Source organism: Sminthopsis crassicaudata, chromosome 5 (genome assembly GCF_048593235.1).
Source record: "Sminthopsis crassicaudata isolate SCR6 chromosome 5, ASM4859323v1, whole genome shotgun sequence".
Taxonomy (NCBI): Eukaryota; Metazoa; Chordata; class Mammalia; order Dasyuromorphia; family Dasyuridae; genus Sminthopsis; species Sminthopsis crassicaudata.
Genome location: NC_133621.1, coordinates 295,153,631 through 295,180,226, shown reverse-complemented (window position 1 = coordinate 295,180,226; position 26,596 = coordinate 295,153,631). Strand labels below are relative to the sequence as shown.

Below are 26,596 nucleotides of genomic sequence, written 5' to 3'. Positions count from 1 at the left end.
GAAGATAAAATTTGAGCTGTGCCTTGAAAGCTGGATAGTAATAATATTAAATTACATTCCTATAGCACCTTCAGCCTTAGAAGGTGCCCTTCTCAGAAAAACTGTTATTCACTGAAAAAAAAAATTACATTGGCTCCACTTTACAGAAAAGGAAACTGAGGCTCAGAGAGATGGTGTAGTTTGCCCAAAGTTGGTAAAGCTGAGCATCGGAATTTGAACACAGTCAGTTAGAACTCATTAGACTTCAGGGCCAGTACTCTTCTTACTAATAGGATCTGGTTAGTTGAGGAAAGGAAAAGGATTGTTGGGGAAACAATACGAACAAAAGTTTTGGAGGTGGGATGCTGTGTCGTGGGACAAATATAGCAGCCAGCCTGGCAAGAGCAGAGATTTCAGGTGGAAAAGCAGTTGTTGATGAAATTGGAAAGCTAGGTTGGAGCCAGATTGGGGAAAGCCTGGAGGGCCTAAGGCAGGAGCAGTCTGGTGTGCTCAGGCAGGGCTTCCAGCAGTTAGGCTAAACCTTTGTCCTTTCTCTGCCTTCTCCAACCAAGAGCAAAAAGCCTCAGCCCTTTTTCTGTCACGTGAGAGAGTGGATGTCAGGGACAAGCTGCCAAATGAATGGAATTCTCCCCAGTGGGAATTGTTCCTCCCGACCCCAAGAATTTCTGAGTCATAATGTCTCCCACTCACCCAAATACTACTTGAGATGTGGACATCAGGGGATGTCATTATAAAAGAAAATAAAAAGTTTGTTTCACGAAAGGAGTAGAAACCAGTTGGTAAAATGGGAAGGGGAAACTCCATAAAGCAGATGTAAGAGCTTGGAGAGCACAGTGGGTAGAGACATTGTGCCACAGGACAAACAGAACATCCCAAGTCACTTCTGTGTGCCTCAGTTTCTTTATCTGTAAGATGTTGAGAATAGTACATATCTTACCCATTTCATAGGGTTATAACAGGCCTGAAATGATATAACGTATCTATCAAGCACTCTGTAAATGCTAAGACGCTGTGTAAATGTCAGCTTGTAAAAGTGGGTGTTTCAGTGAATGATTCTGTCATCAAAACATTAAATAATAGTAATAGGATCCTAAAGACATGGAGCTTAGCCTAATGACTACAGAACTGGAAGGAACATAGAAGTGTCTCTCTTTCCACCCCTTTATATTACAGATAAGGAAACTGAGGCTCAGGGAAGTTTTGTGGGTTGCCCAAAGTCTCACAAGAAGTCTCAAGATTTTGAGTTCATCTCCTCTGATTTTAGAGTGCCTCAACATACCCTGCTAGGAAAGTGGAGGAAGTTGGTCTTCTATTTGCAAAAAGAATTTCTAGAGTTTCAGAAAAAGACATCAGCTGTTATTTAGTCAAAGTTCCTCATTTTACAGATAAGGAAACTGAGTTTCAGGAGAGTTTCCATTAACATTGAACTCTCTCTACTCTCTCCCTCTTTTTTTCCCTGTCTCCATCCCTCTCCAGAGTGACTCCAGTTATTTGAGAAAGTTACCAATACTATTTTCTTGACTGTTTCAGAAATGGTGTCCCCCTCGTTAACAATTTTGGTGGATATCATGACAGACACGTTTCTGTTGTGCTCTCAGTTTTACAATATGCTTTTTGTCACAACCTTTTCCATTCCCAAACGTCTAAGTAAACTAAATACTAGTTCTTCCTCCAAAGTTGGGCTCATCAGGAACCTGGCCCAAGTCACATCTTTTATAAAATCTGGGAATCAGACCCATCTCTCAATAGCTTCCTATTCATGACCATTTCCTTTCTCTTTCTATCTCCATTGATACCCATTGCCTATCTCTACTTTCTCCATTCATACCCCTTGCTTATCCCTACCTATCACCATCCGTGCCCATTGCCTGTCTCTATTTAGATCTGCTCTCATGATTCTTTTCCATTAGAGAGAATGATATGATTACCACTATAATAGGAAGCTTGGAGATGGCAAAGAACCCATGAATCCCTGCTACAGCTTTCCTCCTTGTTTCCATTTTCCTGGCCCTGATAATTATAGATATCTTTAACTATCTAAGCCTTTCTTTCTGAGAGGCCCATTGTCCACCTGATACCTTTAATGCATCCCTTCTCTCCATTCATAAAGCTCATTCTAGTGGAAGCTCTCAGCACTCCTCAACCACTCTATTGCAAGATCAATATTCAATCAGTCAACAAACATTTAATAAGCATGTTGCCCTCACTTGATGGGTCTGGGTTGGATGATCCAAAATGGGTCACATCCAAAGCCCTGTCTAAGGGGTAATGAGTTCTCTAGTTAGCCTAAGCTCTTGCTTCTTTTAAAAGCTGTTCGGTTGATTTAAATCGCCTCCAGATTATAATATCTTTTACCAATAAATTTGTTTGCTCAGTAGGATTTGGCCTCGTGCTGCAGGCAATGCTAATAAAAAACAAGCAGTCTCTGACTGTGTCCCCCATGCCTCTAACTAACCACACACTATTTTGATAACAGAATAGCTTTTTGATTTTCCCCCCCTCTTTCTTCAAGGAATTCACATGGTTATTCAGTAATAGAAAGCAGGCTTTCCCTCTTGCTTATATTACCCCCACCACACCCCCTACTGTCATCAGCTGCCATTTTCCTTTTATATTTAGATTATTTGCAACTGCTATTAGGAAGCTGTTTGGGACACTGAAGCATAAAGAAGAGACTGGTGGGCTTGTAGTGAGGAATTTCTGGGTCCATAGCTTGCCTCTGATCCTTAGCTAATTGGGTGATTCTGAGCAAGTCATTTAATTTCACTGGTCCTCTAAAGTAACTCCTAGAATTTGAGAGTTGGAAGCAACCTCAGCAACCATCTTGCCCACTCATGCCTAAAAGCAATCTCTGATTAAACAATTTTATAAGCACTGGAAGATTTCGAAGGAAGTCTACCATCTCTGGAAGCATCCCTTCTTAGTTTGAGACAATTCTAATTGGTAGGAAGTTCTCCTTAACATCAAGCTTAAATTGGCTTCTTTGCATTTCCACCCACTCTTTTGGGTTCTTCCACCTTTGACCAGATGGACCAAGTCTTTTTCTTTTATCTAACAGCCTTTAAAATACTTGAAGGCATCAGTTATACCCTTCTTGAATCTCCTCTTCTCCAAAGTAAAGCTTTCTTGGTGTTTTCAATGAATAACCCGATAGATCTCCAGTGGTCAAAGGAGTTCCCTAAAGATCTCCAGTGGTAAAAGAAGTTCCCTAAAGATCTCCAGTGGTAAAAGGAGTTCCCTAAAGCTCTCCAGTGGTAAAAGGAGTTCCCTAAAGCTCTCCAGTGGTAAAAGGAGTTCCCTAAGGATCTCCAGTGGTAAAAGGAGTTCCCTAAGGATCTCCAGTGGTAAAAGGAGTTCCCTAAAGCTCTCCAGTGGTAAAAGGAGTTCCCTAAGGATCTCCAGTGGTAAAAGGAGTTCCCTAAGGATCTCCAGTGGTAAAAGGAGTTCCCTAAAGATCTCCAGTGGTAAAAGGAGTTCCCTAAAGCTCTCCAGTGGTAAAAGGAGTTCCCTAAGGATCTCCAGTGGTAAAAGGAGTTCCCTAAGGATCTCCAGTGGTAAAAGGAGTTCCCTAAGGATCTCCAGTGGTAAAAGGAGTTCCCTAAGGATCTCCAGTGGTAAAAGGAGTTCCCTAAAGATCTCCAGTGGTAAAAGGAGTTCCCTAAAGATCTCCAGTGGTAAAAGGATTTCCCTAAGGATCTCCAGTGGTAAAAGGAGTTCCCTAAGGATCTCCAGTGGTAAAAGAAGTTCCCTAAGGATCTCCAGTGGTAAAAGGAGTTCCCTAAGGATCTCCAGTGGTAAAAGGAGTTCCCTAAGGATCTCCAGTGGTAAAAAGAGTTCCCTAAGGATCTCCAGTGGTAAAAAGAGTTCCCTAAGGATCTCCAGTGGTAAAAGGAGTTCCCTAAGGATCTCCAGTGGTAAAAGGAGTTCCCTAAGGATCTCCAGTGGTAAAAGGAGTTCCCTAAAGATCTCCAGTGGTAAAAGGAGTTCCCTAAAGATCTCCAGTGGTAAAAGGAGTTCCCTAAAGATCTCCAGTGGTAAAAGGAGTTCCCTAAAGATCTCCAGTGGTAAAAGGAGTTCCCTAAAGATCTCCAGTGGTAAAAAGAGTTCCCTAATGATCTCCAGTGGTAAAAGGAGTTGCCGCACATTGAGTTCTCCATGATGACAAAATCATATTGTCTTTGTACATTTACTTTCACTGAGAAAATGTATACAGTGGCAGAAAGTGCTGGATGACTTAGAATCAGAACAGTGATGGAGTTTAAGAAGCAGTGAGATTCAATAGGAAATATGCTGGATTTGGAATAAAATCTCAACTATCACCTTGAAATGACTTTGAATATGTGCCTGAAGGTCATTGGACCTCAATTTCCTCACCTGTAAAATGAAGAATTTGGTTTCCAGTTCTTAATATATTATCCTATAATCCTAAATTGTATTTCCCATACTAGATGGGCAAGACACTTCACCTTTCTAAAGTTGAATTCTTTATCCTATATAATTAAGGAACAAAACATTCTCACCATGTGCCTTTTAGGATGATGAGGGAGAAATGTGTTCTGCCTTAAAGTGCTTTATGAAGCTTTTACTATTTATTCCTGATCACTTCACTCGCCCACGTCCAGGGTTTAAATCTGTTAAGATGTCCATAAAATCTTGTGAATAACCCTTTCACTCAACATTTGAGAAAACTGCAGCTTCCTGCGGAGTTAAGTGGAATGTTCAAGGTCACATAACCTACTGTAATTAAGCCAGGTTAGGACCCCAAGTATCCGAATCTCAATCCAGTTTTGACCCCAGTGGAAAGAAGAAGTGGCTGGGAATTTAATTCTCCAAACATAATGCTTTGGATAGCGTTTCCCATCCTTTGAAGGGACAAATTGCCACTTAAAAAATAATTTTTTATTGATTTTCTTTTACATATTCCCATATACCCCTCCCTCCAAAGAAGTCATCCTTTAAATCATTGTTTTTTTTAAGTAGACAAATTCATCAAAATTAAGCAACACATCAGAAACTCTGACATTATATGCAGTATTCGACCTTCCATAGTCTTTTTACCTCTGCAAAGATGAAGGTATAAAGATGAAGGTCCCTTATCATTTCTCTTCTTTGGGGCCAGGCTTGATTGTTATAATTTCATACTATTAAGTTTTGATTGTTTTATTTACATCATTGAGATAATTTTAAATGCTGTTGTCTTCTTTTGCTCCTTTACTTTTCATCAGTTTATGTGATTTTATGTTTCTCTAGCTTATCATATTCATCATTTCTTACACAACACATAGAAATTCCATCCCCTTCATATACCACAATTTTTTTAGCTGATTTCTCTTGCCATCAGTAGACATCAACTTTCTTCCCAGGTTTTTGCTGCCATAAAAAGTGATGCTATAAATATTTCGATAGATAGGAATCTTTTTTGTTGTTGTTCATTCCTTAAAGTATATGTCTAGCAGTGGAATCGCCAGGTCAAAGGGTATCGATATTTCTATCCCATTCTTCATATAATTTCATATCATAAACCACTTCTATTTCCAGAAATCAGAAAAAAAAAATGCTCTGTGAGTCTTGGATAGTGGCTGCTTTGGGAAAGTTGAAGCATGATATAGTAGGATTAGCATCAGATCAGAGAATCAGTTCCTTCCTCAGAAATGTGGCCAACCGTGTGGTCCTGGCCAAGTCATTTATTCTCTTCTCTGCTCAGTTTCTTTATCTGTATAATGGGAATGGAAGAGTTGACTTCCAGATTAAATCTATAACCTTATAAAACTGGTAATCAATCAGAAATATAATAAGAAAGAAAGAATGCCTAAGTTATAAAGAAATAAGAAAAATAAAGAATTCTGCAATATATTTTCTAGAGAGTCCATAAGATTTTTCTGTGCCCTAGAGAATCGGCCTTGAGAGAATTATCCTTCTTTCATTAAGCAGCCTTTTTCATCTTACAGAAGCCTAGGGAGATAAGCAATTGTAATGTCAGCAGAACAAGAGTTCCTCGAAGAGGATCACTTCCCCTGGCCCTTGTTTGATGTGATGGGTCTTTAGAGGTGTTAGAGGAAGAATTATCACAGGAGGCTTCAGAAACCCTGACATCCTCCAAAGTAGCCATTGGGATGGCAGCTTTTCTCTTAGTTACAACAGAAACGCATCGGATTTATCCCTACTGTGTGCAGAGTATTGGCTGAGCCATTAGGATATCATCTGCTTCTCTTAAATTACAACAGAAATATATTAGTTATATCCCTACTGTGTGCAGAGTATAGGCTAACCCATTAGCATGTCATCTGCTTGTCTTAAATTACAACAAATATATTACACTATCACCTGAGAAGTCCATTAAATAATTGTAAAATAAAATTAAGATCATAGCACCCTGGACCTAGAGCCATCCAGTTTAATCCTTTCATTCCACTGATGAGGAGATGCAACCCAGGAGGCTGGGTCTTTATGGTATCACAGCTAGGAGAGACCACAAAAGTCATTAAGCCTAACTCCCTTATTCTACAAATGAAGTCCAGGAATTGATGTGTTCAATCCCCACAGATTATAGTATCTGAGACAAGATTTAGACTCAGGTCAGTACATCAATTTTCAAGACTTTCGTGTTCTGTCACATTGAAAATAATCCTTATCAATTGATGGCAACCTTAAACTCCAGTGGTGATGCAATTTCTGTGCCCTTGATAATAATTTTAAATGATTTTATTAATAACTAATATATATATAAATAACATAATAATAATTGATTAAATTAATTTAACTATGGTGATCTCCATCTGAAAAGTAATAGTCATGGAACGGTCGATGTCTGAGGACTTTTAGAGAGATTATTAGAGTTATGTGATTCCATAACTATGTAATTTATTGCTATTGTGTGCTAGACTTTGAACTTCCTTTCCTAGTCTCCGTTATAGGATAAAACACACAGTAACACTCAGCTAATCCAGCTTCCTCAAGAGATGGGGAAACTGAGCCTTAGAGAGTTACATGTACTCCCCGCATCCACACAGGAAGTAAATAGTCACATCAACACTTAACCAAGGAATTCTCCATCACCCTGACTTTTTTCAGGAACCCACAAGATGGCACTGCCTCTGTGACTAACTTAATTGACTAAAACGGTATCATTTGCTGGGGTAGCAGTGCCTTGTCAATATGGCATCCTTTGATGAATGTATTCATAGAAGCAGGTGTATGGATGAAACTAAAGAGATTGGGGGAATTATGTAAAGTGTTTAAAAAATCCACACTCATTCCAGTAGTTAATGTGCTCATTTAAAGTGTTCCTTAAGCCTGGAACCAAGGCAACGTTGGCAATCTCTGAAGCTTCATATTTGAATTGTTGTTATGTGTATGAGTTGTCCTTGGCACATACCTTTTTATTGCTCTGCATCAGAATTTTGGCGGAGTCCCCTGTTGTTGAGTACTTAGTCATCTAGGTTGTTATCTAAGTGGTCAATACTCCACTTGGATTCAAATATTTCCCCCAAAGAAAAATTGCAGGTATTATGCAAGGTTTAGGAATCTCAGTCTTCCATTTTGGAAACTCACCAGATCCATGATGTCCTGCTTGGTGCTCCCATCATTAGTCCAATCATTAAATTGATCACACACAGTGTAAATATTAAAATGGAAATGAAACAACTCCTGCCCTCATGGAGCTTCCGTTCTAACAGAGGAGGCAAATAGTTCACATATAAAGTATACAGAATTAGGATAAAAAGAATAAATAAGAGCTCATCAATAAATGCAAGGTAATTAAAGGAATAGGGCGCTGAGAGTTGTGGAGATGAGAAAAGGCTTCGTTTTAGTATAAATCCAAGTTCCTCCTTACCTTCCCCTCTTGGTTGTTCTTCATGCTTTTCTATGAGTCTCCCGTTGAAAATCTGTCCAACGTGTGCTCTACTTCTTTTTCATTGTTTAAGGAGAGATCAGAGCTGATAGTTAGGGTCCATCTAATCCAGTGCATGCCTGCAGAAGTATTTCTTCCCATTCCAACAGAAGATTAGTCTGGTTTTGTCTAAATGTTACCATTGAGGAAGAAGCCTGAAGAGTACCCCAGTTAGCTTTTAGTTATTAGAGCAAGTCTTGGGCCAAGCATCATGACTGGCCATAGCTCTTGTTCTGCACACACATACTTTTGAATGAGATCTTTTCCATAGCTTCCATGTGCCCAAATCATCGCCTGTAATGTGCCACACCCTACTAACACCAATTTTCTGACTCTCCTTTGCCACGTTGGTCACCATCTTTTGGGTCTTGGTGCCCATCAGTACTTTTAATGTCCCTCAACCCTTGACAATGACGATGGCCCTTTTTGGCCACCTGAGGTTTAGATTCTTAGATGATCAACATTATTTGTAGACACATAGTAATAGTGGGAGAATAGTGTTTTAAAAATGGGATTCTAGAAATTTGGGAAAATTCAAAGTTCTGCATAATTCTCAGAATTCGCTTGGTTTCTTCAGAGGCAGAAAAGACAAAGTACTTGGAAGGGAGGGTACTAGCCATCAGGATGGGGAACTTGAAGAAAGAAACTGAATTCTAGAAAGGTAAAGTAACTCAATTTGCCCAGAGTCTCCCAGGAGATAATTAATGGCAGGATTAACTAAAACCCAAGCTCTCTGACAAGCCTTTCTCACAAGACAAACCCTCTTTCTCTCCATCATATTTTTGAAAGATTAAACTGGAAAAACGATGTGGTCTCTTCTAACTATAAAAATATAATCTGGAGAAGACTTGGCTGGGTCACAGGGTCCATTTCCATTTTTTTTCTTTGTTCCCTGATCCAGTCTTCTTTCATCCCAGACAGATTAAAATCTATTTTATTTGCATTCACCAGGAAGATGATCCCCTGCCAGACGCCCATTCGGCTGTCTAATGGATCTGGTTAACAGTGAATCTTCTGTCCCAGTGGATATTCATTACCACTGTCCTCTTGTCAATTGCTTTTGGCTCCAGGCATGTGGGCAAGTGACTTTCTGCTAGCCTGTTGTAGCTAATCAGCATCGTCCCTGCTATACATAAAATGTAATTTAGAAGGATTGTAATGGCTTCCAAATGATGATGGTGCCATAACCCAATTAAAATGGTTTTAATAAAACTGTCTCGAGCCGGCATAAACAGCTGCAAACTGTGCCCCATGTTTTCTAATGACCCCCGGAATGAGTGGGAGCAATTTATCTTTCTCTTGAGTGATGAGGCGCTGGGAAAAGTCCTTCATTCTGTCGTAATCATCTTGTTCTCTTCTTCTCCCCAGACAATCCACGTCGCCATTGTCTGCGCTGGGTACAACGCCAGTCGGGATGTCGTCACTTTGGTCAAGTCTGTCTTATTTCATAGGTAAGGGAAATGTTTTCCCATCTTTGGGTTGGGATTAATTTGAGGAATGATTTCAATGGGCCCTAGGGGAGAGGAGAAGCTTTAAATGAGTAGACATAAAATCCTCAAAGCCATTTAGAAAGGTGGGCAACGTCTAACTTGTTCAGAGGAGGTAACCCTTCTAGAAACCTGGAGACTATTCTAGAAAAGGTTCAATTGAAAGAATTGGAGTTTGTTTAGGTTGGAGAAGAGAATATCTAGTGGGGATATATTAACTATTGTCAAGTATTTCAGACTGCCATAGAGAAGAAGGTTTCCACTTGTTCTTCTTGGCCCTGGAGGATAAAACTAGGATATTCTAAGGCAGACCTTGGCTTGATGGAAGGAAAATCTCCCTAACCATTAAACCTTTCTAGAAGCAGAGTAGGAGTATTTGTACAGGGGCTGCATCACCTTTTTTTTAATGAGGGATGCTCCAGAGGAATTCCTTTTCAACTATGGAGGGGGGGGGAGTCTCTGTAGCCTTTACATCAAGGAGATTCTGAAGTCAATGTGCTACACATGTAAGCTTGGAATACAAGGATGGTTCAGTTCACCTGAAGAGAGAGCAGTGGATCTGTTATGTAGTACCTGATGATTTGGGACAAGCCACTAGCCTCTCTGGTCTGTTTCCTCATTTATCGAACAAGGGACTCAGACCAAGTGAGCTTCCAAAAGAAGTGAGCTTCTTTTCATCCCTAAAACAAATGGCCCCAAGATCCTCACCTGGACAGTCACAAGTATTCACAAATTCAACCTCAATTGATTTGCAAATTCAATTGGTTTCCATGAGCAAGAACTGAAAAGTCCAAGAGATCATGAAATCATGAATCAGTAATCACTGGTGGGGGATAAATAAGAGCCAGGCATTTTTCTTTTGGCTAAAACGCTCTTTCCATGTGGCTTGAAGAGGCAATGCCTATCCTGTGGAAAATATAATAAAAACAGATCAATTTCTATAAAGTTTACCTTTGAACTGGCTGACCCTCAAGTCTAAAATGCTCTTTTTCTTCACCTTGGCTTTTCAGGATTTTTGCTTGCTTTCCTTCAAACTTAAAACCTTCCTTCAAGAACTCTTTCCCAGCCTTTCCTATTATTAATACCTTAGCATCTAAGGTTACCTTCCATAAATATTCCTTCCCATCTAAGGTTATTTTCCATAAAGATTACCTTTATACTTTTTGGGGTAGATAGAGTTGGGGGATGGATACCATTTTCCCTCTTGGAATATAAACTCCCTGAAACCAAGAAATGGTTTTGGTTTTGCTGGTTTCTTTTGTATCTGAAGCACTCAGCAAAATGCTGGACACATTGAGGTCAAACCTGATTTTTCCTCTTTCTGTAGTTGGTTTCCCAAGGAATAGGAATAGGAAAGGAGGGGAAGAATACCAGAGCTGAACAGGATTTCATCTCTATAGGGAGTTCCTGTTAAAGAAACTTCCTCCACTTGTGCAGAGTATTGATTGTTACGGCTCGTAAACTCAGATAAATATCTAGAGTACTGAGAATCTCAGTGACTTACCCAGGATGGTTCCACATCAAAAACTATCATTTTATCAGTGGGAATGGCATTAAGGAAACAGTATAATCATGTGATTTGCTGCTGCCCCTCAGGATTTCTGACTTGCTGGGGAAAGTTGCCTCTCCCATAATAATGAGAGCTCCTTGAGGGCCAGAACTATATTTTGTTCCCTTTATAGGGGCTTAACAAGGTTGTTGTTTTTAATATCATAAATGTTTACGAATGCTTTATTTATTCCTTCATTAATTCACATGTCAGAAACTAGATTTGAACTCAGGTGTTCATTATTCAGAGACTGTATGTCTAGTTCTGGTGCCATTCTGTCCCATTTAACAGCTGAGAATATGAGGTTCAAAGATATTAAGTGATTAGCCCAGATTCACAGGTGGACTTGAACTCAGGTCTTACTAATTCAGAAACACATTCAGTATGAACTATTCCACCTCTCCTCTCAGAAGTCATATGAGAACCCAACCATCCCAGCGCTCATAAAGTCCTTTACAAAGCTTTATTGAAGATTTAAGGTGTAAAATTTATAAGAGGTGCTGTGTTTTTTAGGCACTAAGAATGTAAAGGTGAAGGACAAAAATCAACTACCTTCTTCAAATGGATGAGTAGTGAGCTCCCCATCACTGGAGTTATTTGAGATTCAGCCAAAACAAAACAAAACAAAAACAAAAAAACTTGTCTTGAGTGTCATAAAGACACTAATGGGTTAGCCAAAATGACCTTGAGTCTCTACCAGCTTTATGATTATATGAACTGATTAACTTAATAGATCAAGGTGATCAGGTATGGGTGAGAGAAGGAAGCAAAGAGAATTTGAAACTTCTCTTGCACAGCCAAGCGAGGCTATAAATAGTAGAACTACATTTCCGACACATTTAGGGATTAACTAATACGTGATTATAAAGTACTTTGCCAAATGAATACCTTCCTAATGCTAAATAATAATATAATAGTAGCTGTGCAAGATGCCTCTTTGGGGTCTATTTGCTAATTATGGTAATTACATTCATTTTCAGATGAGGTTTTCCCCAAATCTTCAGCCGTGACCTGCTTTGTTGTCTTAAATCATTTTCATTTCTCGAAGATGCCTGGATGAAATAGCCATAGAGAATATTAAAAAGAAGGGACAGATTTGCTTTGAAAGTCAATTTGAGGACTAGAGTATGAATTCAGAGTTTCTTCTTTCTCCCTGACCTATGGCCCCCATTCTTTGCAGTGAGAATTGAATGCTCCAGTCCTGATTTCTCATGTTAGATAAGACAAAGAAATGCCGAGAGGGTGAAAAATAATTGAACCCAAATCACACAGGGACTAGGTAGTCATCAGTAAGTATTTAAGGTGTATTAGTATTAAGTATTAGTGTTAATAAGACTAATTTTTTTGCTGAGGCAATTGGGGTTAAGTGACTTGCCCAAGGTCCCACAGCTAGGAAGTGTTAAGCATCTGAGGCCACATTTTAATTCAGGTCTTCCTGACTTCAGGGCTGGGGCTCTAACCATTGTGCCTCCTGGATGCCCTGACATCAATAAGTATTAAGGAACTACTATGAATGAAAATGGCCTTCAAAGTGATTGTATTCTGTTGGACAAAGACAACATGACCATGTATAGGTCTATACAAAAATACTTCAAAATCGATTGGAGTATCTGTTTTTTTGAGGGAGGCACTAATGTCTAGGAAGAGTCGGGAGAGGCTTCATGGAGAACATGATACTCGAGCTGAGTTCTGAAAGCAAACAAGAATTGTTAAGGGCAGAGATGAGGAGGGAGGAAATTCTCGGCTGATGCAAAGCAGAGTCAGGATATTTGATTCCAAATCTATTTCTTTACCCTCTAAATCCCAGTTTTTAAAATTGTGATTCTCGACCCCAGAGGGGACTCATAAATGAATAGGGGGGTTGTGAAATTATAATTTATTATCCATAAATGTTGCTTTTGTATACCTACTTTATATTAATCATGAATGGAAAAAGTTTAAGAAGCCTTGTTCGGTATCCTAGTGATTTCATGATGAGGCAGATTATACTGATGGGGCAGGAGGAGATTTGTATTTGGAGTCAAAGGAACTGAATTGAAATCCTAGTTGTCACTTCTGTGATGGAGAACAAATTTCTTCTTATCACTTCACCTCAGTTTCCCCCTTGGGAGGTGATTGGTTAGATTCCTGCTGAAGGGAAGTCTCTTCTGGGTCTATTTTTAAATTGAATATCATGTATATCAAGAGCCATAAAATTCTTTTATAGTCATCTGACCTAATGGCTCCAAATGTCCGGATGGTTGACTACCTTTCTGCTTTGTTAATGCATTTGCAAATAACTCCTTTCCTTGGTAGGGAAAACGGGAATTTCACATGGTGGTGGTGGTGTTCAGTCATTTTGTGATTCCATTTTGAGATTTTTTGGGGCAAAGATACAGCAATGATTTTGCCATTGCCTTCTCCAGTTCATTTTACAGATAAGGAAACTGAGACAATTAGGCTTAAGTGATTTGCTTAGGACTGCATAGCTAGCAAATGATTGACATGAAATTTTAACTTGGATCCTTCTGACTCAGGGCCAGATGCTCTATCTACTATTAAATATAGCTAAATAAAAATAAAGGAGGCTTCACGGTAAGGTGGAAAGTACATTGGCTTTGCGTCTAGCGATTCTTATTCTTCCCTGGGACTCAATTTCCTTATTAGTATTATGAAAGAAAGACAGGAATAAGGTGGCCTCTGGCCTAAGTCTATTATTATATGACTTCTAAGGTTCCATCCAACTTAATATCTCTGATTGTATTTCAAGCCCTTCACCTCCTTTGAAGGAAGATGAGCCAGCAAACAAAGTGTTAACTTTCTTTTGTGTGTGTGCAAAAGTTCTGCGATCACAGGTATATTGGCTTTATTCTCAGAGATAAATGGAAATGTCACTCCCTTCTGGTTTTCTTTTAATAAATGTTTATTAATTGATTAGCTGATTGATTGATTTGGGACATCAGGTTATTTAGCCCCATCAAGACAGTCACTGTAAAAATAAGGAGTCAGTTGTGTAGACAGAAGAATTGTGTGTGTGTGTGTGTGTGTGTGTGTGTGTGTGTCTGTGTGTGTGTGTATACATCCCTCATCATCATTACCCTTCCCTGACTCTAACTCAGCAAAATTGGAAGTTGGCTTTCCTGGGCACTGGTACAATTCCTAGCTACAGAAAAGTGTGGTTTTGAATCCTGAGTGTCAAGTAAAAGCAGACAATTTGGGAAAGAAAGATTGAAGGTCAGAGAGACAGCGGGAGGTGGAGCACAATCTTGGCAACAGAGGACCACATGGTTTCGTGGAAGGATGGAGGACCAGAGGTCTCCCTTCAAATTCAACCCAGTCCAATTTAATTGACTTCAATAAGCATTTATTAACTACTGAGTCTGATCCAGGAAGATGGGAAGAGAAACAGCCCAAGTCCGCAAGGATCGCCCAGTACTCAGTATGTGGTGGATAGGAGAAGGGGAGCAGACTGAGAAAGAGCCAAGTCACTTTGGAATCATCCTGGAGGATTGACCTAACTCACTTGCCCCTCGGGATGCTTCCTACCCATCAGGAAATTTTAACTTGGATCCTTCTGACTCAGGGCCAGATGCTCTATCTACTATTAAATATAGCTAAATAAAAACAATTGTCATTTCATAATTAAAGGATGCTTCAGCTGGAGTGTTACCATATATTTTAATACAAAAGAGCCAAGTCACTTTGGAATCATCCTGGAGGATTGACCTAACTCACTTGCCCCTCGGGATGCTTCCTACCCATCAGGATCATCTTATCCCTAGTCAATAAGGTAGCTGCCCCTTCCTCTTTCTACCACATATTTTATGGCCCATCTTCTCCTTTAGCTCTTCCTGATCCCTGCCTGGCACCTTCTTACCCAAATTACCTCATTATTTAATTATGTATTTTCTTCATTGGCCTGTTTTCTCAGCCTTCCCTGCTCTGGGCCTATTTCCTTATCTGTAAAATGCTAGATGGCCTCAACAATTTCTTAAACACTTAACAATTCCATAAAATCTGTGATTTTATGGATTCAACAAAGTCCCACGACCTCCCTTCTCCCTTCCTTCCTCCCAGAGTATAAGTTTCTTAAGGGCAAATACTGTCTAATTTTTGTCTTTGGAATAGCTTCAGCAGAGTGGATAGAACATTAGATGTGACATCAAAATTTAAATTCTAATCACCTGAGGGACCCTAAGCAAGTCATTTAGCCCCTTTCAGGCTCTTTCTCCATCTGTAAAGTAGAGATTATAAGAGCACCATATAGGATTGTTTTGGATCAACTTTTTAAAAATCATACAAAATCATTTACAAACTTTAAGTGCTATATAAATGTTAACTTTTCCCCCCCCTGAGGCTGGGGTTAAGTGACTTGCCCAGGGTCACACAGCTAGGAAGTGTTAAGTGTCTGAGACCAGATTTGAACTCAGATGCTCCTGAATTCAAGGCTGGTGCTCTAGCCACTTAACTGTTATTATAATCATTATCATGACCTAGGTATGAATCCCACTTCTAATGCTTGCTGTCTGTATGACCAAAATGACTTAAGCAAGCAGACCTCAGTCTCCCCTTCTGTGAAATGAGGGGAGTTGGGACACAGGGATGCTGAGCTTCTCTCCCACTCTGTCTATGATGCCCTAGACCTAACCACATCCTTTTCTTTCTCATTTGAAGAAATGAGACCCAGAAAGAGAGGATGTATTGCACGATCTCTCTTGCGTGAGAACTCTTATTTAAATTCACCTGAGCCCCTTGCTTTCTCCCATGGTGCTCTGTGCTCTAATAGCACACAGTATAATGAATTTCCTTGGTATTCATGTGGATTCTACATGCATTTTTTTAAAAATCAGATTTCCATTGTCATTTCATAATTAAAGGATGCTTCAGCTGGAGTGTTACCATATATTTTAATACAAAAGCAGGCCCCAGAATGCCTCAGACAATCTGTGGCAAATTTCTGAGGGGGGGAAATCTATGTCATGGTGGTTTAATCATCTCTACTGGTGTGCTAATTAACAAATTTGTTCCAGTTTTACTTGGTGAGGTGGAGGAGGAGGAATGGGAGTATTTGGTCACTAAAGATGAAATCAGCTTGTGCTCCTGGTCCCTTGTCCCTCTTGGAAACTCCTGCCCATGAGGTGGCTGAGATCCTGGAGCCCAGGACTTAGGATACTTTGGACTCAGCCAGTCTAGGGACCTCCTTGGACCTTAAGAGGAAAACCAAAGGAGGTTCATCTAATTCAAAACTTTTTAACTTGGAGGTCCATTGACTTGTTTCTTTAATCTTTTGATAACTGTACCTCAATATCATTTGTGTCTTTGGTAATTCTAATTTTATGTACTTAAGAACATGATTTTGAGAAGGGGGTCTTATAGATTTCACTAGACTACCTACACACACACACACACACACACACACACACACACACACACGTGACATGCCCATGTACACTATTTCCATCTATTGAGAGAGCACATCTAGCCTGTGTATCTCTAGAATGAACCAAGTCACTTTGGAATTATCCTGACTGGGGGATAAGGGGAAGGAACTAAGTAGGGCAAGTGAAGAACTGAATTTGTAGCTTTGTAGCTGTTTAATCATGGACTATTGGAGGGTCCTAAAAACAAAAGATGTCAGAGCTTGGAGGGGGGTTAGAACAGAGAATATCAGAGCTGGGAGGGAGCTTAGAACAGGGGATGTCAGAGCTGGGAGGGAGCTTAGAACAGGGGAGATCAGAGCCGGGAGGGAGCTTAGAACAGGGGATGTCAGAGCCGGGAGGGAGCTTAGAACAGGGGATGTCAGGGCTGGGAGGGAGCTTAGAACAGGGTATGTCAGAGCTGGGAGAGAGCTTAGAACAGGGGATGTCAGAGCTGGGAGAGAGCTTAGAACAGGGGATGTCAGAGCTGGGAGGAAGCTTAGAACAGGGGATGTCAGAGCTGGGAGGAAGCTTAGAACAGGGGATGTCAGAGCTGGGAGGAAGCTTAGAACAGGGGGTGTCAGAGCTGGGAGGGAGCTTAGAACAGGGGATTTCAGAGCTGGGAGGGAGCTTAGAACAGGGGATTTCAGAGCTGGGAGGGAGCTTAGAATAAGGGATGTCAGAACTGGGCAAGGGGAGGATGGACCTTAGAAGAGAGAATATCAGATCTGGTTTGCCTGAAAAAAATCAAATAATAGTCCAAATAATTTTACAGATGTGGAAACTGAGGCACAGTTAGCAGGTGGCAGAAATTCGTCACAATATCCTCATAGTTGCATAGTTTGGCGAGATGGAAGGACTTTGGGAAATCACTTAGGTCAGTGCCCTCAGTTTTACATATGAGGAAACCAAGATCCAGAGACATTAAATAACCTACCTAAATTAAAATACCTAATAGCAAAGATGGGGTCTCTCTACCCACCACATCTTACTGCTCATCTACAAAATGTGTGGCTTGACTTAAGTATTCTCTACTCTTGATCCTCTTTATCTAAAGTGACTTTGAGACTAGGCTAAAATCTTTCTTACTAAGAATCAACTTCAGTGAAATATTCTTGAATGTGGCCAAGGCCACGATCAAATGAAAGTTTCTGAGAGTGAAAAATGAGTAAAGAATCTTTTCTTTCAGCATCTGTTTCTTAGTAGAAAAGCCATGAGAATAATTGCTAGTTACTAAATACTTAAAAAAAATAAGAATTCATTATTGTGCTCAGAGTATTGCAGAGATGACCTAGATTCAATGTAGTCCAGCGGAAAAACTCCAGTTGGAAATCAGATACTGGGTGGAATCTCACGTGTTTGTATTACTTACTACTTTAGTCAAGTGTGACTTTATGACAGTCACTTCATCTCTTTGGTCCTCAGTTTCCCCATCTGTAAAATAAAGGAATTTTATTTTGTGACCCCCTAAGGCATCCTCCATTTCTAATATGGTGAATGAATACATGTTTACACACCTACTGTGTGCTGAGCATCTTGCTAAACACCAAGCATATAAATACAAAAGTAAAGATACTCCCTAAGCTTATGAAGCTCACCTTCTAATGGAATTAATAATAGGTTACAGGAGTGTCGAGGTCAGGGAAGACTATTTTGATTTGAAAAGTTATAAAAATGGTTGTTCAGTCACGTCCAACTTTTTGTTACCCCATTTGGGGTTTTCTTGACAGAGATACTGGAGTAGTTTGTCATTTCCTTCTCCAGCTCATTTTACAGACGAGGAAGCTGAGGTAAACAAAAATTAAATGACTTGCCCAGTGTCATACGGCCATTAAATGTCTAAGGCTAAATTTGAACTCATGAAGATGAGTCTTGCTGACTGGGCCCATAGCCCTATCCACTATGATGTCCCCTTGCTGCCCAGGAATGGTAACTGGAGCCAATGGGGAGTAGAGGATCACAACCATCATAGTAGTATTCATGGGCTTCCAGAAGTGGAAAGGGGAAAGGAGTCAAAGGTCCAAGAAAGAAGACAAGACATCTGAGGAATAAAAGGAGAAATAGCTGAGGCTATTTTGAAATGATGGACCCCTGGAGGTACTCATTAATTTGATCAATGGTGCTCCAGGATGGAAGCTTCAGATCCCCTAATATACTCTGGCCTTCAGCTTGTTCATCTGTAAAATGAAGGGATTGGGTTACATGACCTCCAAGGTCTCTGCCATTTTTAAACTCTATTGACTATTGCATTCTAAATACTGGGGATAGAAATTAAAAAAAAAAAGTGAACAATTCCTGTCCTCGTGGAACTTACATTCCGATAGGTGAGTGCTGGAAATACACTCCCACTATCAAAAAAGGAAAATGCTCTGTAAATACTAAAACATTCCCAGCAATTATTACAGGGTCTATCCCATAATAAACCCTCAGGGAATTACCTATTGATTGATGGATGGATTAGAAAAATAAACCAAAAATTCATTTTCTGATTCACTATTAGTAAATTTGTTTGTAAAAAGCACTTGCTTTTCTGATTATAGATTATAATAGTCAGTGAGAAAGGCAATTAGTCTCCCTTCCTCTAACACCTCAAAAGCTTTATTAGCTAAATAGCATCTTACATTCACCTGGTGTTTTTTTATTTTCAGAAGTATTTCATATCCGTTTGCTTTTATTTTGCTATTTTATTTTATTTTGGTGAGTCAATGGAGTCAAGTGATTTGCTCAAGACCACCCAGCTAGTACATGTCAAGTGTTATTGAACTCAGATTCTCTTGATTTCAAGGCCAGTGCTCTATCCACTGCACTACCTAGTTACACTATTTCATAACATCTTCGTGAGTCTGGCAGGAGAGGGATTATTATCCCCATTTTATAGATAGAGTAAATGAGTTCAAAAAGTTGACCTAATATTCTTAGTCTTCCAGCTTTCTGATTTCAAAGAACTTTTATTAGGCCCCTATGGTATGCCAGGATCCATGCTAGAATCCTAGAAAACAAATGCAAGTTACTTCTTCTTCAAGGAGTTTATATTCTAGTAGGAGTTTTTTTTTTTTTTTAATATGCTCAAGATAAATATATTTGAAGTAATTGCAGGTATCTAAGGGCAGGATCAGTCAATGGGAGAAATGGGAATTCTTGAAAGCATTCATCATCATCATTACATTATTTCTTTGTATCTCTATGTCTTAGCATAGTAGTGGGAATATAGTAGGCATTTAATAAATGCCTACTCGTTAATTTAAATGCCTACTTGTTAATTTAAATTACAACTTCATTTTCTATGGTATTTTAGTATTTACAAAGCACTTTCTTTTGTTGATGCTGCTAATGAAAATCCCAACATATTCCCCCATTAGGATGTAAGTTTTGTGAAGGCAAAGATTATCTCTTTTATTTCTATTTCTTTTGGAGCAACTGGATAGTAAAGTAGATAGAGCATCAGGTCTGTAGTCAGGAATATCTGAATTCAAATCTGACCTCAGATAGCTCTGTGACTCTAGGCAAGTCATTTAACTCCATTTGCCTCAGTTTCCCCATTCCTTAAATGAACTGGCAAAGGAAATGGCAAACCACTTAATGGGAAGAGAATGGTGTGCCTGGAGGCTGAAGGAGTAGATTGGAGCTTTCCCTTTGGGGAATTCACACCTTATTTAGTTAGCAGTAGAAAGTCAAAGAAGATTCATTTTTATTGTTATTGGTTGTTTCAGTTAGGAAGAAAGTTCCCTTGAACATGGGAAAGAATAGTTGGGCAGATTCAGTATAGAAAGCCCTTTCAGAGGATGGTGGAGGGTCTACAAGTCATATATTTAAAGCTAGATTAGACCTTTTTATTTCAGCCTCTCATTTTAAAAATGAAGAACCTGAATATGAAGCAGGTATGGTCTAGTTAAGGTAGCACACGTGGTACCTGACAGAGACAGCATTCGAACTCAGGCTCTCCAGTTTCCAATCTGATGGTCCTCCCCCTCTGCCATGAGACTTGACAGAATCTAGGATAGATGTGAAATGACTTAGAGCAGTATGGTTAGATGATGACTTTGGAGGATCTGTCGAAAATTGGTAGCTATCACCCTTTGCAGTTGGCATTCAGACTTAGTCTTTAAAAAAGAGAAAAGTGGACAAGTCTGATAAAAGACTTTCTGAAACCTTAACCTTATAAGTCTCTGATATTTTAGTCACAAGGCTTAGAATCAGATGGAATCTTAAAGTCTAGCCTCATTGTTCAGAGCTTGACTGATATGTATTTAAGCAGGTACATAGTAAGTAAATAGGTAAATGATTAGGAGGTAAATAGGTAAATGAGGAGGATTGGGGGGGAGACAGACAGAGAGAGAAATAGAGAGAAGGGGAGGGAAAAGAAAGAGGAGAAGATAAAGGAGGAGTAAGAGGAGAAGGAAGGAAGGAAGGAAGGAAGGAAGGAAGGAAGGAAGGAAGGAAGGAAGGAAGGAAGGAAGGAAGGAAGGAAGGAAGGAAGGAAGGAAGGAAGGAAGGAGGGAAAGGAAAGGAAAGGAAAGGAAAGGAAAGGAAAGGAAAGGAAAGGAAAGGAAAGGAAAGGAAAGGAAAGGAAAGGAAAGGAAAGGAAAGGAAAGGAAAGGAAAGGAAAGGAAGGAAGAGAGAGAGGAAGGAAGGAAGGAAGGAAGGAAGGAAGGAAGGAAGGAAGGAAGGAAGGAAGGAAGGAAGGAAGGAAGGAAGGAAGGAAGGAGGGAAAGGAAAGGAAAGGAAAGGAAAGGAAAGGAAAGGAAAGGAAAGGAAAGGAAAGGAAAGGAAAGGAAGGAAGAGAGAGAGGAAGGAAGGAAGGAAGGAAGGAAGGAAGGAAGGAAGGAAGGAAGGAAGGAAGGAAGGAAGGAAGGAAGGAAGGAAGGAGGGAAGGAGGGAGGGAGGGAGGGAGAGAGGAAGGGAAGAAAAGAGGGAAAGAGGGAATTAAGGAATTAGTTTTTACTACGTGTCAAACATTGTGATAATCATTGAGGATATTTTTAAATGAGATATTCCCCACTCTCAAAGAGTTCAGTTTGTAATGTTGGGGACCAGTATCCTGGTAGTAAGAGGAAATATATATTTATAAATATCTAGAACCCAAACTCATTCTTCAAATACTCTATTTCTTCTCCTGTATCTCAATGACTCTCATTTTTCTAAGTTTTGCAATACCCATCTCCTTAAGAGGTCCCAGTTCTTAGTCACTATGTACAGCTCAGTGTGTTCTCTCCCTTTAGTTTCACCCTGTGTTTGAAATTAAGCCTTCCCTCTGTTGTAGATGAAAAATGCTAGTTGACAAGTACACCCATTTACCTTTATAAATTCTACATAAATGAGACTCTATTATGCCTCCCAGAGGATTGAAGGAAGGTACAGCTGATGCTAAAGGCTAAATAGACCATCTGTCTTCTCATTGGTTTTCATAAATGTGGATCCCTCCCTGATGGTGGAGAAGTCACCAGTCTATGGATAAATATGCACTCACCACCCCTCCCTACAAATCATCGCTAAATTCCGCTGACATCCCTCCTCCATATTCTTTGGAAGAGAGCTCAATAAAGATCAAGCTAATTGTCCTCCTTTCCTCAAAGTGGGGGTGATTGAACTGTGGTATATTTGATAGCAGGATACTTAGACTGGAGCCCAGTGGAAGAGTTCTTTATACTTTTATCTCACTTTCATCTCTATTCATTTGCCCTTTGTTCTATGAATGAACAGTAATTCACCTCTTACTATTTGTAAGATGTCTTTTCATCTATCCACTCAACTTTTAAACAAACATTTGTTTAGCACCTACTGTTTGTATTGATCATCCCTTCTTCCCTCCCTCCATTCATTGATCCATTTTTCCATCTATCCCTTCAACAAACATTTAATGAAAGCCTATTATTTATTAAATATTCCATTATTTAAGAAGCATTTGGGGGGGACTGACTAGCTATAAGACATGAATTCATCCATTCATATAACAAATATTTGTGGAACACCTACTGTTTATAATGTATCTGTTCATCAGTATCTTTTAAAAAAATCTTTGAAATCTGTTCTTTGCAAGGCATTTTTCCACCCACTCATTCATGCATCTATTCTTCAGATAAGCTTGTGTTGGGTACTTATTGTTTGTAATAGATTCTGTCCTCCAGAATCCATCCTTTCAATGTCCAATGGATGTCTACGGCATTCATCCATTTGTCCATCTATCCTCCAACTAGCATTTATTAAATAACTATTGTCTACAAGACTCTCATTCAACTGGCTAACCATTCCTCAACATGGATTTATTAAGTACCTACATGTCTAAGACATTCACCAGTTCTTCTAGTTTGTCTTCCAATAAGCATTTGATAAATGCTTATTATTTATGAGACATTCATTCATTTCTTCAATAAACAGTTAGTGAATGCTTATTTAAATCATGCAAGATTTTCATTCATTGAAAAGGCAAATATTAAGCACTAGTTGGATGCAGAACACTGCTATAAGGCAAGATAATTCTTTCGTGATTCACCATTTAACTTTGTCAAGGAGTAAAAGTTATGGAAAACATTTGCACAAGGTTGATGAATTTACTAAGAGTTTCCCTTTCAGAGCATGCAGAATGCATACACTGATATATGGAACTAATAGGTAGTAGATATGGAATCCTGAAAATAATATGTTGCAAATATTCCAAGACTTTGTAAAGAGTATTCCTCACAATGGCTCTCTAGCACAGGTAATATTGTCACTACTGCCATTTTTTTTTCCAGAAGCAGAAATAAGATCCAGGAAAGTAAAATGACTTGCCCTGATCATGTAGCTAGTAAGTACGAGAGCAAAAACTAGAACAATACCTTGTTTGGTATTGAGTGACACATTTTAAGAAGGACATTGATAAATTTGAATGAATCTAAAAGACAACAACCAACACAATATGAAGCCAAAAAACCATTTCATAGCAGAAATAATTAAGTTGAAATTAAGGATGTTTAGCCTAGAGAAGAGTAGACTTGGAACTCATGGCAGCTGTGTTCAAGTATTTAAGGACTGATAGATGAAGGAGGGATCAAATTGCCTCTAGAACTAGTGGCAGTGGATAAGCATTGTTCAAAGTAGGGTTTTGGCTTAACATAAGGACATGTTTCCTAACAATTAGAGCTATCCAAAAAGAGAAATTGGCTGTCTCAGGAGATAATTAGTTCCTCATCACTAAAGACTTTCAATTGCAGTTGACCACGATTGAAAGTATTATAGAAGAGATTCCTGTTCAAGTATAGGTTGGGCTAGATGGCCTCAGAGCTTTCTTGTAACTCTGAGATTCTAATTTTTTTTACTCTGTTTGTAGGATTAATTCCACTTCATCATTTAGAACCAGAATCACATCCTAATTCTCATCTTATGCATTATTACTATCTTATGCATCTCATCATTTTATGCATCAGTAGACTGAGTTCCAGAGAAGCAATATATTCAAATTCAGAGCACAGATCAATGGCCAGAGATCCTTAACCTATTCATAATTCTAAAACCACAAAAATAACAATAATAAATAGCATTTGCATCATACTTCAAGATTTTAGAAGAACTGTAAATATGTCATCTCATTAGATCCTCATAACAATTCTATGAGGGAGGTATTAATTATTATCCCTGTTTTACACTTTAGGAAACTGAGATAAATAGAAATCGAGTAACTCACCTAGAATCACGCAGCTAGTATTGAGAGAAGATTCAAACTTAGGAATTTATGATTAAAAGTCTAATACTATTCATTGTACCCTCATAGTTTAATCTGCATGTTCTACCACTATTGAGGGTTACTTTTACTTGCCACCAAGGTAGACATTTAGAAAGACTAAACCAACTCAGAGTGATATACCAACACTGGTGTGGATTTCCTGGACCATAGTTGATGATTTTTGTTTTTGTATCTCTCCCATAGAAGAAATTGTTTGCTTCAGGAAATCAATCAGGGTGTATTTATTAAGCACTTATTCAATTCAGGACTTTGTGCTAAGTGTCTTGGAAATAAAAAAACAAAAAAAAATCTCTTCCCTCAAAGAGTTTATATTCACCTAATATTGGTATTCAACATGTAACACATATAAAGTCAAATATATGTGCAAAAGAGAAAAGGAAAGGAGAGACTAAGCATTTATGCAGAGCCCACTCTGTGCCGGCCACTGTGCTATGTGCTTTTATAAATAAATCATTTAATAATAATCAAGCAAAGATCCTATCCTAAGTTATTCTGCTATTTCTTCCCCCTATCCCCAATAGACGGAACCCTCTACACTTCCATCTCATCGCTGATGCCATTGCCAAGCAGATCCTGGCCACCCTCTTCCAGACGTGGATGGTGCCTGCCGTACGAGTGGACTTCTATGATGCTGATGAATTAAAGGTAAAGGGGTGGGTGGGAGGAGCGTGTATGTACCTTTGTATTATAGTCAATGAGCCTGGTTTCCTCATCATTTTTGCAGGGCCAATAAGGTAAGCTCAACTGATCGATGAGAATACCAAGATGTGTAATTAAGATTTTGTCATGACTTAGAAATGGCTTTGTCATATTCCTACGCTAATGATGATCTAAAATAATAGACCTTTTAGATTCATTTTGTTTGTTTCTTTTATTTAAAATGTGTATATAATATTTTCTTTTTAAATTTTGGGTTCCATATGCCCGAAGGGTTATGAAATGTGCATACCCTCTGATCAAGTAATATCTGTCTCCCAAAGAGATTATAAAAGAGGGAAAAGGACCCACATGTGCCCAAATGTTTGTAACACCTTTTTGTAATGGCTGACCATCAATTGGGGAATTGATGAATAACTTATGGTATATAAATGTAATGGAATGTTATTTTTCTAAGAAATGATGAGCAAGCTGATTTCAGAAAAGCCTGAGAAGATTTACATGAATTGATGCTGAGTGAAGTGAGTAGAACCAAGAGAAAATTGTACACAGTAATGTCAAGATGATGTTATGATCAATCAAAACAGACTTAGCTTTTCTCAGCAAAGTGGTGATCCAAGACAATTCCAGTCACTAGGCATAAAAATGCCATCTGCTTCTAGAAAGGGAACTATGGAAACTGAATGTGGTTAAAAGCATAATAGTTTCCCTTCTTTTGTTTGTTTGTTCCTTTTTTCAGTCTCATTTTTTTCCTTTTGATTTGATTTTCCTTGCACAACGTGACAAATACAGAAATATGTTTAAAAATATTATACCAAGTATAATGTATATCAAATTGCTTGTTGTTTTAGTGAGGGGGGAGGTAATGAAGGGAAAGAGGGAGAAAAAATTGGAACATAAAATCTGACAAAAATGAATGTTGAAAACTACCTTTACATATATTTGTAAAAATAAAGTACTATTGAGAAAAAAATAAATAAACAAACTTTGGGTTCCAGATTCTTTCCCTCTCCCCTTCTTACCCTTGTTCCCTCACTAAGAAGCCAAGCAAAATGATATCAATTATATAGGTGAAATCATGCAAAACATATTTCCATATTATTCTTATCACAATAAAGCAAGAAAGATAATCAAAGTAAGAAAATCATACTGCCAGTTTTTTCATCAGTTCTCTCTTGGGTGGATAGTATTCTTTCATCATGAATGCTTTGGTATTGTTTTGGAACATTGTATTGATCAGAGTAACCAAGCCTTTCATTATTGATCATCATTACGACATTTCAGTTACTGTGTACAATAGCCTCTCATTTCTTCTTACCTTACTTTGCATAAGTTCATAGAAGTGTTGACATGTTGTTTTGTTTTTCTGAAACTATTCTTATTATTTCTTATTGTGCTCTAGTATTCCTTCACAATCGTGTGTCACAACTTGGTCAACCATTCCCCAACTGATGGAAATTCTCTAAATTTCCAGTTCTTTCCCATCACAAAAAGAGCTGCTTTAATATTTTTATACACATAGGCTATTTTCCTTTTTCTTTGATCTCTTTGTAGTACAGAGCTAATAGTGGAATTTCTGAATCATAGGGCATGCGCAGTTTTATAATTCCTTAGGTAAAGTTCCAAATTGTGCTGCAGATTGGACCAGTTTACAAGTCTACCAATAATTTATAGTTTATTTATTTTCATTTATACTTTCCAGCATTTGTCATTTTTGATGGGTATAAGATGATTTTATAATTTGCCTTTAAATAATAGTGATTTAGAATATTTTTATAGATAGCTTTGATTTTTTCTTCTAAAAACTATCTTGTGATCAGTTTTCAATTGGGGTCTTGTTTATTACTTCATGATATTTGAAATTTTTTCTGCTTGATATATTTTGTCTTTGGAGCT

General features: G+C 38.7%; 1 protein-coding gene across 4 annotated transcripts in view; it reads left to right on the top strand.

The window, feature by feature from the left end:
• The window catches only part of LARGE1 (LARGE xylosyl- and glucuronyltransferase 1), a 577,873-nt gene that overhangs the window by 285,539 nt on the left and 265,738 nt on the right, over positions 1 to 26,596 (top strand). For all 4 annotated transcript variants that reach the window (XM_074271517.1, XM_074271515.1, XM_074271516.1 and 1 more), the window contains 2 exons: positions 9,260 to 9,342; positions 24,565 to 24,688. In XM_074271517.1, coding sequence (XP_074127618.1) covers positions 9,260 to 9,342; positions 24,565 to 24,688 — 207 coding nt within the window. The remainder of the gene's footprint in view (positions 1 to 9,259; positions 9,343 to 24,564; positions 24,689 to 26,596) is intronic.